The 17,633-nt window shown below is 43.3% G+C and overlaps 1 protein-coding gene across 8 annotated transcripts in view; it reads right to left on the bottom strand.

The window, feature by feature from the left end:
• Positions 1-12,916, bottom strand: part of ep300a (EP300 lysine acetyltransferase a) — a 24,490-nt gene extending 11,574 nt beyond the window's left edge. For 4 of the 8 annotated variants that reach the window (XM_031843145.1, XM_031843142.1, XM_031843144.1 and 1 more), the window contains exons 1-18: positions 12,401-12,915; positions 9,824-10,488; positions 8,551-8,730; positions 7,873-8,203; positions 7,120-7,239; positions 6,552-6,791; positions 6,231-6,336; positions 5,989-6,114; positions 5,017-5,134; positions 4,545-4,686; positions 3,776-3,850; positions 3,536-3,621; positions 3,075-3,227; positions 2,455-2,928; positions 1,801-2,209; positions 1,507-1,625; positions 1,142-1,205; positions 731-906 (exon numbers count right to left, since the gene is read on the bottom strand). In XM_031843145.1, the coding sequence (XP_031699005.1) occupies positions 731-906; positions 1,142-1,205; positions 1,507-1,625; positions 1,801-2,209; positions 2,455-2,928; positions 3,075-3,227; positions 3,536-3,621; positions 3,776-3,850; positions 4,545-4,686; positions 5,017-5,134; positions 5,989-6,114; positions 6,231-6,336; positions 6,552-6,791; positions 7,120-7,239; positions 7,873-8,203; positions 8,551-8,730; positions 9,824-10,488; positions 12,401-12,494 (3,678 nt within the window). In that variant the 5' untranslated portion in view covers positions 12,495-12,915. Of the gene's footprint in view, positions 1-730; positions 907-1,141; positions 1,206-1,506; positions 1,626-1,800; positions 2,210-2,454; positions 2,929-3,074; positions 3,228-3,535; positions 3,622-3,775; positions 3,851-4,544; positions 4,687-5,016; positions 5,135-5,988; positions 6,115-6,230; positions 6,337-6,551; positions 6,792-7,119; positions 7,240-7,872; positions 8,204-8,550; positions 8,731-9,823; positions 10,489-12,400 lie in introns of all 8 variants that reach the window. The other 4 variants (XM_031843141.1, XM_031843147.1, XM_031843146.1 and 1 more) reach the window with 2 other exon arrangements.
• Positions 12,917-17,633: the final 4,717 nt, after the last annotated feature.

Raw genomic sequence — 17,633 nt, forward strand, 5'->3', positions numbered from 1 at the left:
TACTTGAGCTAAGTTAGGCTTAGTTTTGTAAAAAGTTATTATAGCTACTGTAACGTCAAGGGCTACTCTGCTTTGTCTCTTTGTCAGAAGCAACCCTTCAACCAGCCTCTCATAAAAATGGCCAATCACTTTTGTTATTTGCCTGCAAAACCCAAAAATAGCAGAATCTAATGAGGATTGAAATGTGATATGGAGCTGGTATGCCCAAAGCCAAATTTAGCTATGAACCCACTTCACTGCTGCCACTTTCAGATGTGAATGATGGGAGTTAATTTCTACTTCTGAAACATTATTCACAACATTTACACGCACCACCTTATCCAGACACATTCTCAAAGTCGCACTCTCTCTATCTCATAGGAAGATACTGCTCACCTGAAGGTATGATTACATGCTGCGCATTACCAAAAACAACGGGTTTGTTGCTAAACTTTCAAAATGTTAAACCGCGTGGTGGCATCACTTCCTGCAACTTTATCTGGACTTGATGCAGGAGAAGCGGTCCCATAAAATACAGAAAGAATACTGACAAGTGCAATGGCGTATATAAGGAAAATCGGCCAATGTCAAATAATAAAATAACACTTAAATCAACAAGTCATCTTTCCTTCTTGCCCTTGAGCATCTTAACATCGAGATTTTCTCCTCGAAATTCACAATAACATCGTCCCTCACCAACATGCATTTCCAATTCAACCCTTCTAGCCATTGATCGGGCACTCCGTCTCACCTTCCTCCCACAACAGTAGCCGAGGCTCTGCATGACGGGGTCGATCTCCTGCTCGAACACCTCGGCCAGCTTGGAGCAGTACTTGTAGACTCTGGATGTTTTGCGGTTGTACAGCCAGGCGTTGTTGAACATCAGCCAGATGTCGTCCACATACTGCCAGGGCTCCTGGTACTGACCTACAACCGAAACACAAAGCACGGGATGATGGAATGGAAAAAAAAAAAACGTTCCAAACTGCACACAGTTGGCTCATTGGAGCATCTCTTATAAACAGGCTAGAAATCTGCATATCATGTCAAATAAAATAGAGACAGAATACTGTATATAGGTAATAAGAAAAAAAAAGTCATCTTTAATCGTGGTCCATTATATTTCCCAGGAATGACCAAACCTGGTCTCGTCTGTACTAACCTGTATCCAGCTTTCGTTTGATAGTAGACAAGTCCATGGGGGTCTTCACAATATCAAAGTAGTCCTGAAAGAACACAATGGGCAAGTTTTAAATTGAGCAGTTAAAACCTTTGGCCCAGTTTTACGTGTCACGTAGACAAGTAAAGCAGAGACGTATGGAAACTACATCCTGGTAAATATAACACAACTAACAGCAGTCAAGAGATGAGGAGATGTTGGATTTGCGCACAAATTCTCACAAAGTTAGGGAACTAAAAGACGGTAAAGCCAGCGAGGAGAAGAACACATGGTGAACACCGACAGAGACAGTGCAGTTTATACATGGCACAGGAACAAATGCATCTCAACCTCCACGGGATACATACAGGTATGCACAGCAGTTGTGGGTCTACGGGCATTCTGAAGGGCAGAGACTCTGGATCTTGTCGGTAGAGAGATTCGAGGGTGGGCATCAAGGCCTGACGAAGCTCCTCTGGTTTGAAGACTGGGATGAAATAGAGATCAGAGAAGTGAATGGGATGAAAGAGTGATCATTTTACACCGCTTCTGTTACAACTTTGAATTCTACGACAAAAAACACTAAATTAACTGTTTCAAAAGTAAGCCTAACCCTAAGCATATGAGATCAGAAGTAAAGTAAGAACTTAAGTCCTCCTTACTCTTCTTTTTCACTGGCGCCTGTGTTGTAGACGAGTCCGACGTCTCCTCTTCCTCCTTCACCTCCTTCTTTACCTCCGGTTTCCTGTCTTCCATCTTGACGCTCGCCGTCGGCATCGTCGTTGATGTTTCCATGGGAAGCCCTTTACCTCCCTCTCCGGAGCACTCCTCCTTTTTCACCTCTAACTTCACAGGCTTTTCCTCCATCTTGATGTTACTGAGCTTTCCTCCTTTGGAGCAGCTGCCGGTGTCGCTCTCGTCCTCATCGTCCTGCTGCTTGATCTCCATCTTCGAGTCGAGGTTGGCGGTTGAAGCGTTCGACTGTGGCTGCTGGGAGGAAGCATCCAGGCTGCTGACAGAGGCTGGAGTAAGCGCCTGACTGTCCGCTGGAAATGAACCCTTTTGGGACAACTAGAGAGAGAGAGAGACATAGAAACAAACTCAGGTGCATGGAAATAGCAAATAAGACATAGTGATACATGACAGTGGAAAAGCAATTAAATGACTGACGAGATAAAAGGTTAATTTTAAAGAAAGGTAAACAGGCAAAGCGCGGGACAAACCCAGACACCAACAACGGTAAAATGTTTGGTCTCATGATGAAGACCAAGTGATGTTTAAGCATTCAAGTATCTAAAGGGCTAAATCACACTGACCGGAGTGCGTGGCAGCTGAGCACCATGCGGCGTTGAACCGGAGGCCAACCCAGGGTGAGATGGAGTGGTCGAACCAGAACCCATGTGCTGCTGCTGGAGAGGCTTGTTGGAGCCGGGTCCCTGGCTGAGCTGGTTCTGCTGGGGGGCTGAAGGTGGACCCAGCTGTGGTGCATTAGGGGTGTGCGGCTGTGGGGTCTGGGACCCGGCTAGTCTGGGGGGCGTTTGGTGAGGAGTGGGAGATCGACTGTGAGCAGGGGAGGGTGAGCCACGCATGGCTGCCAAATGGGGGATGGAGTTGGGTTGCTGACTTGCGTTAGGTGGAGTCATCGAGGAAGCAGCCGAGTTGGGACCTCCGCCACCCACGCTCTGAGGACCCATGGGCCCCATTGCGGAGACACCACTGGGTCCACCGGCTGAACTTGGCTGTGATAGAGGACTAGCAACTGGAAGAGAGGGAGGAGTGCCCATCTGCGTCTGAGGGATGGAAGAGGATGAGGGTGAAGCGAGGGGTCACGGATGAGAATGGTGCACAGGAAGAGGGTCAATTAAAAAGGTATAGTTCAAGGACATGATAAGTTGTTTAACTCAGTCCTCAATTGTATAATTTTAGGCCACCTTACCTGTGGCATGCCTGTCTGTGCTCCAGGTTGGGCCATCCCGGGCTGAGGTGTCCCAACTCCTTGTCCTGAGCCAGGAAACTGTCCCTGGGACAGATACTGGTTCTGCAGCTGGTTGACGTTAGACTGCCCCATCCTGGGTCCGACCATTCCCATCTAGAGGTATCAAAGGGCACGGGTTAAAAAAAAATGCCAATGCAACTTTTCTGCCAAACCATTTGACTGGTTAAAGCGGCATTCTTGTTAGCTAGTTTTTAAACAATTAATTTTCCGTCTATTTTGAGTGGCAATGCTTAAGATTTTCGTCCTTGTGGATTTAGAATTTCTATTGGAGTGGAAACAATGGAAATGTGCTTCACGGTTTCGTAGTCTGGAGTATTTCTGTTGACACATGAGCTTCAATTGTGTTTATGGGCACAATAAAAGCAAAACTAGGTGATGAATTGGGTGTGTTCAGTACTGACCTGGTTACCAGATGCTCCTATGGGGAGAGGAGGCGTAGACCTCTGGCCCATAGACTGCATCCCCATCTGATTGAACTGATTCATACCTGACAGAACACAGAGAGTGTTATAGTACAACACATAACATTTAATTTGGAAACCACACTACATATTGTATTTTGTCCATGCATGAGCACATGTGCCGTTTCTTATTGTTGTGTAAGTGAAAGCAGTGTCTCCTGGTTCTTAGCGGTTCTTTACCTGGGCCTTGCATCCTGTTGACCATCTGATTTGGTCCAGCTGGTCGCACCATTGATGGGTCAGGGAGGGGACCGTCTGTAAGAACAGAGACAGTAGAGTTAGTGAATCAAGCTGTCATCTATAGACACACGAGAGAGGCAGAGGTGGAAATGCCCTAACAAGCATGTGTGGAGAAGTCTGTCCAAACTCTGGAATGTTTCATCCTTTTGTTGGTTTTGTTCGGAAAAGATCTGGGTCCTTTGGACTCATGTAGCAACTAATGACTGAACAACCTGGAAATGCAGTCTCTTTCAAAAAAGATCTGTGGGGCAGTTAATTAATAATGTGTGTAAAATCTGAACCAACTCAAGACAGACTGACACAAGCTACTCTATTGAGAAGACCGAGCGTGACAAAACTAACTGTTAAACACTGGACAAGGTGTAACGCATGGCAAAAGTAACAGAGGAATAATGGGTTTCACGTTAACTCCCCTTCTCATGTTTAACATTTTCCAATCAAGTAGGACAACTGTCCAATAAACAAGCTATGAGCAAGTCCATTCTGTCTCTTTTAAAATCTAGTGATACACAACACAACCAAAATCTTGAAAATTGTTGAAAAAACATTCTACCAAATGCAGTATAAAGAGGACATCAGGACATACAATATGACACAAATAATGCTGCGGTGACAAACCGCAGTCCCTCAGGAGATTGACAGCGATGCTAAAATGTTACATGTTTAACATTGGCTCATCAAAGTCTACATATGCTGCATGTCCACTCACTTGGAGGCAGTCCAGTGGGGGACTGGCCCATACCGGCAGGACCGATGCCCAGACCCTGCTTCTGGAGCCGGGTCCTCCTCTTCTCCTCCAACTCCTTCTGGATCTTATAGATCTTCTCCGCTAGCAGGTGATAGTACTCAGCCTGTCAAAAAGAGGGCAAAGAAATAAGGGAAATGTGGCGAGGGAGTAAACTTCTCCAACATAGAGGAGCAGTAGAAATAAACTCTTTGTAAATCTACTGTTGAAATAAAACTACAGTAATTGCTTTTGAGGACCTCCAACAGCAACAGTATAAAGAAACAGGAGATGTTTTATCTGCTGCAACTTGAAGTGATTCACAAGTCAAGCTCGTACACTGTGTTGAACAAATTTTGAGTGGCTGGCTTCAGCTGCAAATTGACAGGAACACTTCCCAGCAGTCTCTCCCTTCTTTTCTGTAACACACCGAGCTGAAGAGGAGAGAGCAACTTACTCTACTGTTGGCCGACTCGTACATGTCTCCCTCAACCTTTCTGGCGTAGGCCACCAGGTTCTCCATTCGACGGTCCTTGAGGGCAGCGGGATCTGGAGTTGGAAAGATGGCCTGAACACTGTGGGTGTGAGAAGGAAAGCAAAAAGAGGAGAAAGGGAAGTTAAAAAAACAAATGCAACTGTTAACTCTGGTCTCAGTCAAAGTATTGCTTAAACACAAATCAGACAATTTGAGGGTCTTTGAGAGCATTTCTGTGTGGCTACCTGTGAGGCTAGCGGCTCCACTACATGAGGCATTACCCGGCAAGTGTGCATGTATCTTTGGGAAAGTTCCAGTGCATAGTGCTAGCCATGGTGTTTATTGGGGTTAACGTTACGGTTCGTCTGCAATAAATGTCTTTATTCCGGAGTTCTATTTATTTACTTTCACAGTTTACATGAATTGTAACATGAACAACATTCCCAATCCACAACGAGCATCCCGTACACCCTGCTGTGACTCGGAATAAATTGGATCTACTTTATAGAGGAGTTCACAACATGGTAACGCAAGGTGAGATTCAGAAATCAAAAAGGCCTTTAAGCCTTTAAGTAAGGAGAGGTTAAGCAGCACATCCGTCCAAGACCCGCAATAAATATCTTGTCAAGCTCCACATATAGTCCCGGGTCTATGAGATGACTTTACTGCCGCTGAAGAGGAATAAAAATCCTCATGCACGACATTGCCTCTCCGCCAGCGTTTATGACGGCTTGCTAACGTTACTAGCAGTTATGTGTGAGAGGCACAAACTGGGGTGACAGGCAGCCAGCTTAACTGGACCTTTTAAAAATCCAAGCGCCGATTACTGTCTACACTCTAACACTTACATATTGTTAGAAAAAATAAACACTTGTAGAAACATGATACGACAGCAGGAATGTGATTAAATGTACCGTGCAAAGAACTAGCGTGGAGCTCCTCTTTAATACTTACAGTTTGTGTACCAAGTGGTTTCGTAGGTCCTGCGTGATGTCCTCGTGCCAGCTTTTCCTCATGCCTGAGGAAGAGGGAGGGCCTGCTGTGGGCATGGACCCCACCCCACTGGCATCATTCAACAGACTGGGAGAGGCAGAAGGGCGTCATTTTAAAGATTAACTTCTTTAAAAACATAGATGTGTGTGCCCTGGTCAGTTGTAGCTATGGCAGTTGCTTCTGATTAAGGTGTTCCCTCTTACCCTTGGGTGTTCACATTGAGGTGCATCATGGTATCCTGCAGCAGGCTGGCTTGCTGGCTCTGAGGGGAACCCCCCACACCTCCATTGACTCCCATAGGATTCGTACCTACACAGGAAAGGACGGGAATTCATAAGTTTGCATTCCTTTTGTTTCCCTACTAATAACAACACGGTTCTATACCTTGCACTTTGAAAGTTCCTTCTGGCTATACCTGACTGCTATCAAGTCCTTTAAAGAAATGATTGTCTGGACTAAACCATCAGTGCTATCAGAAACAGGGAAAGGTACATCTTTCTAAAGCGTGAAGCAAGTGAACTGACCCATTGGGTTCAAAGTCCTCATGCCAGCCGGGCCTTGCAAACCTTGGTTGGACATATTGGGCTGGGCAGTCGCGGCCTGGATCTGGTTGCCCTGGTAGGTGAGGCCCAGGGCTGCGTAGGCTCGTTCTATGGAGCTGGGGTCGATCTGGCTCGGCGGGTTGAGGTTGGGAGTACTTGGTTGGCCACCAGGTACCGCCCCAAGAGAGCTGCCCAGACCTGCAGCGGCTGCACTGAGTAGAGCTGTGAGGACATAACAAGAGAGGAGAGGAGAGTGTCAATAATGCATCTGATCTGCTTAACAGAATATGGAAAAAACTAAGCATAAAAAAAAAAAACCTGGAACTGAATATTTATGCAAAAACTCAGCCAAAAATCATATTATCATTTGGTTCACTGTGGATTATGTTTAGCTCCAGTGAAGCTATATGTCATCACAATATTGTTTTTCTGTATTAATATATTTGCAAAATCCCATAAATAAAATTGATAACATAATATGACGACAATATTTTAGCGTACGGCGTCGTGTGAAAAGGGAATTTATAATGTTATTTGGTCAGATACAGACACTCACACTGCGGGTTCCTCTTGTCTCCAGCATTCTTCAGTGGCAGGCAGACAGGACAGTCGTGTCGCGTGCAGTTCTTCCAATGGGAGATGATCTGCCTCGATGATGCACAGTGAGGAACTGAGGATGAGAAAGGGCAGAAAGACAGGTGGAGTTGGGAAAAAGAGAGGTATATGAGGGAGGGGAAAGAGGCAGGAGAACAACAACAAAACAAAGTGAGGTCATAGAAAAAAAGATTAAATGAAACTAGAGATGCCTGTAACCCAAAAAGAGCTGCTGACACACAGAAAACTGTTACAAAGTTACCTCATGCTTTTATCTTTTTAGTGCTACCCCAAAACAAACATACTAACAAGTATTGTCTGTGTAGCCAGAACCGTAGATATAGATTATGCCTCCTGCCTCATTTACCGAAGAGCTTTACCTTCGCTTTAGGCGACATATTCCTTCATTACGAGGAGCTCAGCCAGTGTAGTTAACTTCTCTCAGCTCGACAACCACAGGTATCAAATCAGTGTCAACAATATGTCACCCGATACACGATGGCTTCCTTAAGTGTGAATGTTGTTTTTTTGGACAAAGTCAATATTTCTTAACTGGATAAATCAAAGATGATTGTGATCTCATTGGGTTTGTTGATTATAACATGAAAGAAAAAATACTCTAATGTCTCTGTTACAAGCGTTCTTGTCAAACACGGGGACATATAACTATCCACTGAGTGCAGGAGCATGCAGCGTCCCTTCAACTCACCCTGACAGGACTTGCCGGCCTGGCAGTGAGTCATGTGGTTGAGGACGTTCTTCATGGTGCGGCAGTGGGGCAGGTTGCACTGCCGGACTTCCCCGTTGGCCTGCTCCCGCCGCTGGCACTTGTGAGCATGGAGCAGGAGCACCAGTTGCTGCTGGATTAGCTTGCGCTTCTCCGGGTCAGCCGTGGGTGGTGCTCCGGCAGCAGCGGATGCTGCCGAGACCTGGGCGCCGGGACCAACCAGACCTGCCTGAGTGTTGGGCAGCATCCCCGGGGCTCCTCCCACAGGTGCACCAGAGGGACCGCCCACACCTGTTTGTGATTGCTGGGAGCCCTGGTGAGTGAGGTAGGGGGGAATAAGAAAGGGTGGTGTGGATGAGACGAGGGCAGTAAACAGATAAGACATAGGGAGAGGTAAGGCAGAAGGCACCATTGAGTAGGGAGGGGAGAGGAAGAACAGTATAAGAACAGTGGAGGCGGTGTTAAATTACAATAAGAAGTGAGTAAGTTAGGTCAAAAGAAACAAGGAAATCAGAGAGCAGCACAGTGGTGCGAAAGTTAGGATGGAAGAGATGAAAGACAAGTGAATCATTTCGAGCCGAATCTGCATACTTGGTAAAAGAATTATAGTAAAACTCATGCTACAAATGTTTATCCACAGAGTTCATATTTGTTCCCTACCATGGCGGCCATTCCTTGCATGGGCTGGTTCTTCTTGTCCACGTTGAACTGGGCCAGGCTGTTGCCCAGAGGACCTTTGTTCTGCAGCTGAGGGCCCAGCCCTGCGCCTCCCAGACCTTGATTCCCCTGCCCCATATATGGACCTCCAAAAGGGCCCCCTGGGTTCCCCATCATCCCCATCTAGCAATAAAAATGGAAAACATGGAGAAAGGGATTTAGTGAGAATGATGAAGAGATATGAAGGGTAGAAGAGAGACACGTCGGGCATTTTAGCTTTGTTGCAACCACATTGCGCATATCTTATCAGTGATTGCATTTTAGCTGCACATGCAACAGTATTTTGCGTTCTGGCGGTTTGCAACACAATCATTCAGTGTTTCCCAAAGATCTCAAATCTGAGCTGTTAAATGAGCGGGACCTGTGGACATTTCTTCAAACCACGACACCTTCAAAGCCAAAGTTTCCATCTCCCAAAAGAACTTGTGTTTTCCACTTGCGCTTTCTACTGCTCAAGTGCAATTAAGCTACCCTCTGATGAAAAGTGAAAATGTACTTCTAAATCAGTTGACCAGGTTACCGCATTAAGTAATGTGTAATTAAATGATCAAAAATAATCTAGAAACCGTGCAAACCAAAAGTTAACAGCCACATAAGCAACGGTAGTAGCGAGCAGTGTGTAATAGCAATCTGACACGACTAGTTCCTCTTTTCTTCCTGCACACTGAATTAGTTATTTGAACTTTATTTTAATCCCTGATCCAGTCCTCATCCGTACCCCTTGTTCCCCCTTTAGAGGGTCCACAGCATTTTTCTTTTCTCTACCTAACCTGGAAACCCTCCCACTGCTTTTGATCTCTATGGCTAACAGCTGTGTCTCCACACATTTATTGAGCAGCAGCAGCAGCCTTCCACTGCAAATTTTTTACTGTCACTCCCGAGGGACTGTCAATCAAGGGAGAGCAGTTTTGTGCCACTTCAACTCCAAGCACAAGCCTGAATAAATCCATGTTTCTGTTTTAAAAAGTAACGTTTTGGGCAGAAAGAAAAGGATTTGAGCATGAAATGGAAGATAATGCGTGTTCTACAAATTACTATTAAGGAGAAAAACATTGTGTTCTTGAGTGTGTACTTGAAACACAGGATTTCGATTTTCACCCAATATGGCATTTACAACCTTCGTATTTTGTATAAATTCCATCACAATTTCAGAAGTGAATGAAACGGTTGCTATGAAGTGTTAAGCCATCTAAAGCCTAATTGAAGGAGCCCCTACCTTGTTCATTGCTCCCGGTTGCTGGCCTCTCATCCCGGCCTGGCCCCCAGCTCCCTGCTGCTGTAGGGTCTCAGCCAACAGGTTGCTGTTGCCACCCATCCCCTGATTCCCAAAGCCCATCCTGGGGGAGCCATTCATCACCTGGCTCCCAATCATGCCTGGCTGCTGCTGTCCGTTATTGCCTTTCTGCTGCGCTCCCATCATGGCCCTGTTCATGCCACCCATCATTCCAGCTGCAGCATTCTGTTGCTGCTGCATCATGTTGGCCTGCTGCTGAGGGGAGAGGTGCTGCTGCCCCTGGACCATCATCTGCGGAGGCCCCTGGCCAGGAGATCCCTTCATGTTCGCCAAGTGTTGCCCCATGGCGCTGGGGCCTCCCGGGCTGCCCATGGCTCCTTGGTGCCCTTGTTGGGACGAAGTGGGTGCCCCTGAACGCAAAAGCTCGGACAGTTGTTTGTGCTTGGCCACCGCATCCTGGCCTCCACCAAGTCCAAGTCCCATTCCTCCTGGCCCTCCACTGCCTCCTCCAGGACCCAGCCCTGCAGGTCCCCCTCCCAGAGTAGTGTGCAACTGGCTGAGGTCCCCACCATTGACCAGGCCTGATTCATTAGAGCTGATGAGCTCGTCTGGGAGATCATGCTCCAAGTCAAACAGTGAGCCGAAATCTAAAATGGAGAAAAAATGCAAAGTTTAGGTGGAGAGGGTCAATGAGATGGGAGACAAAGATGAAAAGGAACATAAAAAAGGGCCACAGCCATGTTAAACTTTTATAATCCTTAATTTTTCAGCATGGCACGAGCATACTTGACATGTAAAAAATGATAAAGGCTGTTTAGAGGTGTATAAACAATTTTCCGAAATGAATAACCATCATAACTGAGCACTAAAGTTCAATTGAGATCCAGAAGAACTTGCACGTGTCAAGCTGCATGCACAAACATATATGCAAACACACACACACACACACACACACACACACACACACACACACACACACACACACGCACACACGCACGGCTTGGTCGCACAGAGAATCCTTGGACAGTAAAGCGATTCAACATGTGGCAAAGACAGGTTGGTACAGACAAGGTGATGAATGGATGTAGAAGTAACACCACAAAATGGAGCCAGGTTGGTCGAGACGACACACTCACTGTGTCAGTCTGTATCCAGAGAAAAAAAACACACCGCTCGGGCAATCAAACAAGATACATGATGTTGCCCCCCCAAAAATTTAATTCTTAAAGTACAAAATCTGATTTAGTCTTAATTGTCACTTTTGATGGTCAGTTGCCTTTGTTTCACTTTAATGAATTGGGACTAGGCTAAAATATGATGGATCTACAATAAAAGAATGACAATAAACTGCAGTTGCAGCCTTAACGTTTAATGAGCTAAATCTATAAAATTAACAAATCAGTTATCAGCAGCAAACATTATTTACAAGATGCTTTTTGGAGGTACAAGCACAGAGTAATACTATGCAAGGAATAATTGCTCATATCATTCTTCTGAAAGTGTCCTATGCTTTTACTTCTCAACTATAAACACTGTATGGCAGTGTCACAAATACTCTTAGAAGACGATCAATTTGAGTATTGCATCCCTTAAACAGATCTCTTTCTTGTCAGCACTCAAGGTATATCATGCAAGGTAACGTAAATGTTTGCAACGTCTGGAGGATTAAACCGTAAATGTCCCTTTCCACAGATGCCGACCTGCCCAGAGAGACAACTTTAGCTTAGTGGACAGCCCAAAATGCAGCTGTTCATTTCCAAAATGAATGATTCAGTGATTAAATAGACTGTTTTATGTTTGAAGCAGAAGCAGTATTTGCTTGCTAACTTGTCTCGCTGGTTAATATCGCAGTGGCAAGACATGGCGCTGTCCATGCTCCACAGTTGTGCTCTCAGGCCACTATTCCAGCTGCTGTCACACGCCATCCACAAAAAAACAAACCAACAATGGCAATTTGAGCTTAACAATCAGTCGGACCTGTGGGCCTAAACGTGTCGCTCGCACAAGGCAAGCCTTACCACCATCGGCCACCTCTGCTTTGACTAACACTACCAACGGTAGCTAACGTTAGTTGGGAAAGGGTCTGAGTTATGATGGGGCAACACATCTGAATGCTTTAGACGCGTGAAGCCTTGAAAACTCAAATAACAGAATATGGGTAGCTGTAGCTGACTGTCAATTTGTCAAAACTATAAGACACCAACAACTTTATCATAAGTCGGCTTGGTATTGAGTTATTATACATTATCAACCCGGCTAAAGTAGCCATTAGACACGGGACCGTCAGTTGAGCACCCGCATTCGGTTAGCCTAGCGTTAGCTTGAATTGCTAACTGAGCTACCTCCGGCTAAAATGGCTGTTAGCATGCAAGCTAGCTGGGGAGCTCTTCTTCACGTCCGACACACACTCACTACTAGCAAGCTAACGTTAGCAAGCTACGACAAAAACAGAAGAGTAATCCCGCGTCTTCTCCCTCCCATAAGTTAACCCAAGCCACCAAAAAACAACAAACTTAACTAATAACACCGTAACAAATTATATCTTAAAATAATACTTACCATTTCCATCGCTGGCGGAGGCGGAAAGTGCCGGAGACGAGAGTTTAGGCCTCTTGGCTGAAGGCGGGCCAGAGTCCAGAACGTTCTCGGCCATATTTTTTCGAAATAAAAATATATAAAGTATCCACAATTGCAGACGTTTTCACGCCCTTAGAAGCTCGTTCCTTTTCGTTTCCAATATTGCGACTTTTCCCCCTCCTTTTGGGGGACTAAGAGGGGGAAAGTCCCGTGTACAAATTACTCCTCTTTCCCTGGGTTCGCCTCTCGATTTCAGCCTCGGCGTATATCAACCCCCCTCCCTCCCTCGTCGGATTTTTTGTTCTTTATAAATTTCTGCCAGCGGAGGAGGAGGGGGTCGGTGAAAGTAAAGAGGGAGACACACGCAACGGCTTCCCTCTTAACTTACACAGCCTCTTTGGATGTAAATAAACTGTCCCCGGTTCTCTCTCCCATGGTTACATCCGTCATTTCAACCTCCTTTCCAGCGGAGTCTGGATGGAGACAATGTCGGGCAGTAAAGGCTTGTTTGCCTGCGAAGTGATGGTTGTGCTGCTGGTGGCAGCGGGTAAGGATGAAGAGATGCAAATAAAAAAAATAAAGCTGACAAATGTGCAGCTGCAATGGTGGATAAAGTATAATGCTTATTCGCTGGGCTATGCATGTACAAAAAGTTATTTATTACGAAATCCATCCTTGCAAGCAACCTGCACTTGCATCTGCTTTTTGGTAAGGTTCAACAAAGATTAAAGTTGTATTATATTCAACAGTTATTTTAAATGCAAGTACATCTAATTACTTATCAGCTTTGCAGCCAGTAATAAATATACAAAAATAAACAATTAGAGCAGTAGACCAAGGTGGATTCACAAACACTAAAAACTGTATGCATAACTGGAAAGACTTGTTGGAACTTGATTCCTCAATAACTGACAATCACTTATCAAACAGAACCAATCATGTCTGCCTTATTTGGATTTGTTTGATTTCTTATAGGCAAAATGTTGACTCTGTGCATACATTTTCAACTCCAATTTTCTCAACCTGTCTTGGTGTTGACTCTGCTGCAGAGGCTTGTAAGTTGGCTCCCTCAGTCAAAAAATACTCTCCCTGTCTTGTTCTAGCACCAAAACAGCTATCAGCCTTTACTCGGCCACTTGTTGTTGAGTATTTGTGCTGCATGTAAAAGTCCATTTGCTGCTTGAGTCTCAACTTCTTATTTTTTCTAATGGATCACACTGATCCAAATCATCCCATAGTCTTTTAGGTTTCCCAATGGAAAACAATAGACATTTTCTTCTAAACCTTTCCTTACATCAGCATTATAGCTGGTATAGAGAATACAATACGATGTACTGTAAATGTAACCGCTCCTCAGCCATTCCTTCATTGTGTCATTCACAAAACAATAATGGGATACGTATATCGAGTTGTTGTTTTTAATTACTGCACCATTGCATGTTCTGAAACACGTATGTCTTTCTGCAATACAGCATGATTCTATGTTTCAAAACTTCATCTGTACTGCAATTCAAAGTAAAGTTTTGTGAATGTGTTTTGCCACTTTGTATTCCTAATGACTGTCCAGTGGGACAAGAACCATTTGTAAAAGAATAAGAAACAAATGTGTTTGCTGTCAGCAGTAAAAGAGGAGGATTTTACAGCTAGAGATTGATGAAGAGGAGTAAAGAACTTACACACAATATGTAAGCTGTCTTTCTAAACCTGTTGGATTCAGGCCTTTGGGGGATGCAGTATACCCTGCATGTGGTCAGAAAACATGGGCTTTTCTCCCCAGTTCTTACCAAGACAAATCCATCATCTTTAATTAGTGCACTCAATGGACATGGTTTAAAGTAGGACGGCAAATCTTTCCAACAAAAAAATGCTCTTCTAATTGAACATGTTGCAGGTTTCATGAAAAAAAAATGAACTTCCAATCCATAAATTTTCTCGACAAGGCCCCCACAGGTCCTAAACCATCTTGGTGAAGATGAAAACGTTGCTTGCTAACAGATTACAATCAGATGTCTGTATAAATGTCTTCAAATGTCTTCAAATGTCTTCATTCCTGCCCATTGCAATAAGACTTTATAATAAAAGACCTCGGGCCAGATCATCTTCCTTCACATGACTACAACAACGCTACACGGTTGTTGCTTGTTGTTGGTGATCCTTGCTCTACTGTCCAGGTTGTTTAGTTACTAGTTAATACCACTCTATTCATGGTACATACTGTGCATTTCTATTTTTTATTCTATTTATCTTATTTTTTATTGAAATTCAATATCTGCTTTGTTATTTTATTGTACTGTATATATTGTGCATTCCATAAGTTATATTTCACTCTGTAAATTGCTGCTGCTACAAACTAATTTCCCCCTGGGGATAAATAAAGTTTATATCTATCTATCTATCTGTCTAAATCTCATGTATCTTCCAGATCTTTTTTTAGCACTGGTAGGCTGGTTTTAACTTTTTACAAGTTCACATCCAATGATCTGCTTTCAAAAGTGGGATTCCATCTGCATGAAGAAAAAACTGATATGAAAGCTTTACCAAACCTGCATCATTGTGCATCAATGAATCATGCCGCTTGGCGACAGGACTATAGGTGCATACCTTATGCTGGGACTCAAACCCAGGCAGTGTGGCTATCATGCCCAGTCACAGGACCATGGCTAGATTAACCCACTAGGGGGCCCCAAGGGCAGAAAACTACTCTACCCCCAACTCTGCCACTAATCATCATTACTTACTTTATATATTTTTCATGCAATGTTGAAGAAAAGTAATCAGAGCCTGTTTGTACAGGGTCTAAAAATATGATATTTAACATTTAGTCATGCCTGGCCCTTGTACCATTGCAGATATTGTGCTTACATTAAAAAGATTGAGGGGGGGAGGCTTCCAATGTGGTACAGAAAGAAACAAGATAAAGACAATTGAAATATCCATGAATGTAAAGGATTGAAACAATTATTTAAGTTTCAGATGCTTATAAATCACCAAAGATGAACAAATGCATTCAAGCAAATTCAAACAGATCAATGGACACACTGTGAACCTGAGGCCTTCAATGTCCTGTAGTAGTTGCCTCCTCAGGTCAGTAAACGAGCCATAACCAGGAACCATACATCCACATTTTTGGTTAAATTCAAACATAAAGACTTCTTTTAATCAAGTGGCCCATGCCTACCACGGTAAACCAACAATGTGTCACTGTCAAATTACAAAACTGAAGACTGAAGACGTATTGTCAGGTCACAGGAAAAGCCCAGACGTAAATAACTCAAATTAATGATGTCCGAATTCCATTTAGCTCCTTCAGTTTCAGGGTCCTTGTATTGTGCATGCTGGCTCACTGTTACACTGCTATGGCATGTTAGGACACTTGAATACAACAGAGCCATCATTAGTAACACCTGTGCTTTTCTTACAACAAGAAGTCAAACATATTGAGTGAAAAAAAGGCCTATGCTTGCTGTGATAAAGGCCCAGTCAGTTTTTAACACACATTTAAAACATCTCAATCTCTCAGCTGATCTTAAATGAGAGCACAGTTTAGCTCCTATTTTGACAAACCTTACTGATGTTAACATGCATTGAACAACATTAGTGTGCATCGTTGGATTAAATTCAGCTATTTCCTTCTGTATTTATAGGCCTATCAAGCTATTTTGGAAGACAGTTTCCAATTCTGTGTTTTGGATTTGGATTTAGACCACAGATTGTGCTTGTAATCAGAAACTGGCACCGAGGACAACAAGACTAAAATTCTAAATCCCAAAACCTGCTGCTAAAAGTTGCAGTGTTTATTAAGCTCTGTAGTTTGAAAGTATTGGATGGAATGAACAACAGGTTTTAGATTTTGCTCTTGCTTTTCTTATAACCCAATAGTGATGCTAAACATGTAAAGTTTGTCCAGAGGGTGGCCTAAGTAAAAGTCTTGGGGTCATTTACTGTCAGTGTAAAGGGTTCTTCTGGTGAGCACGAGTTTTGAGATTTGATTACTGCATGTTAGATTTTGCAAGATGGGGAAATATTGGACAAAGGTGCAACAAGAGGAAAGGTCAAGGGGTCCCCAAAAATATTAGGATGATCATTACTATCCACAGTAGATTGAATTGAATACAAATCCAGTCTATAGGGATAGTTTTGCATGGATAAACATGTCCAAGGGTATATTTTGGCCATATGATAGTGCGAATGGAAAGGTCCCAAGATCACCAAAACCACAAGGAGTAATCATAACCATGCAATTTTACATGAAGCTGTCAAAATATCTCGCTCCACACTAAAGTTGCGGACGGAGCCACTGACAAACATTGCTTTCTTCAGGGTTTGCCACCAGCACGGTCAGTTCAACACGGAGTCCATAATCATCAAACAGCATGAAAGAAATCCTCCGAGAGTAAGCTGCTGTGATGTTGGCACAGACACGAGGATGCTGGGCAGCAGGTGATGGAAACCATGGAGCGGTCGCTAACTGAATACATACTTAAAGGAGACAAGTATGCTTTGTAACTAACGTTTCATTGTCATTTATTATTGATTGTGATGTCAGTATTGAAAGTTATTTCTGGATATCAATAATATAGTAGTAGTATTAGTATAGTAGTATATAATAGTATGCCCAAACTCTACTCAAACTCTGAGTATGCTCACAAATATAGTCACAAAATTAAGTATAGGTACTTTTTTAGTTTTCGTGTCAACATTCAGACTGAAGGTGTTTTTACTCACCATGACTGTTGGATTATCCGATTTTTTCCCATTATTTATGTGTTGAAAAAGCAAACAGCATACGTCTTGGTGGCTGCAAATATAATGAGAATATGCATTATAATGTGCTATAATTTATTTCTAAAGAAATATAAGTGATTAAACATTATTTAAAAGTTTTCTGTGTCTGCTCTTTTGATTTATATAATATTATTTTACAAGGCAAACATTTTTAGAAGATTTAAACGTTCAGAGAAATGCTGTCATGTGTTAAATAGAAAAATTAATTATTCAACTGTCGTTAAGCTTTTGGGGTGTGTTCTATAATAATAATAATAATAATGGTCCAAAATTATGTAAAATTTTAAGTTTTAAGTCAAAAAAAAAAATTTTTTATTGGGAGAGGACCCCCCCAAACCCAATATCTTCTAGTATCTTTTATTCATTGTAGAAATTCAGAATGTATCTCTTTATCCTGCTGCATAATCTAAAATGTTGAAGCATCCTGACT

Source organism: Anarrhichthys ocellatus, unplaced genomic scaffold (genome assembly GCF_004355925.1).
Source record: "Anarrhichthys ocellatus isolate YVR2014 unplaced genomic scaffold, GSC_Weel_1.0 scaffold4, whole genome shotgun sequence".
NCBI lineage: Eukaryota > Metazoa > Chordata > Actinopteri > Perciformes > Anarhichadidae > Anarrhichthys > Anarrhichthys ocellatus.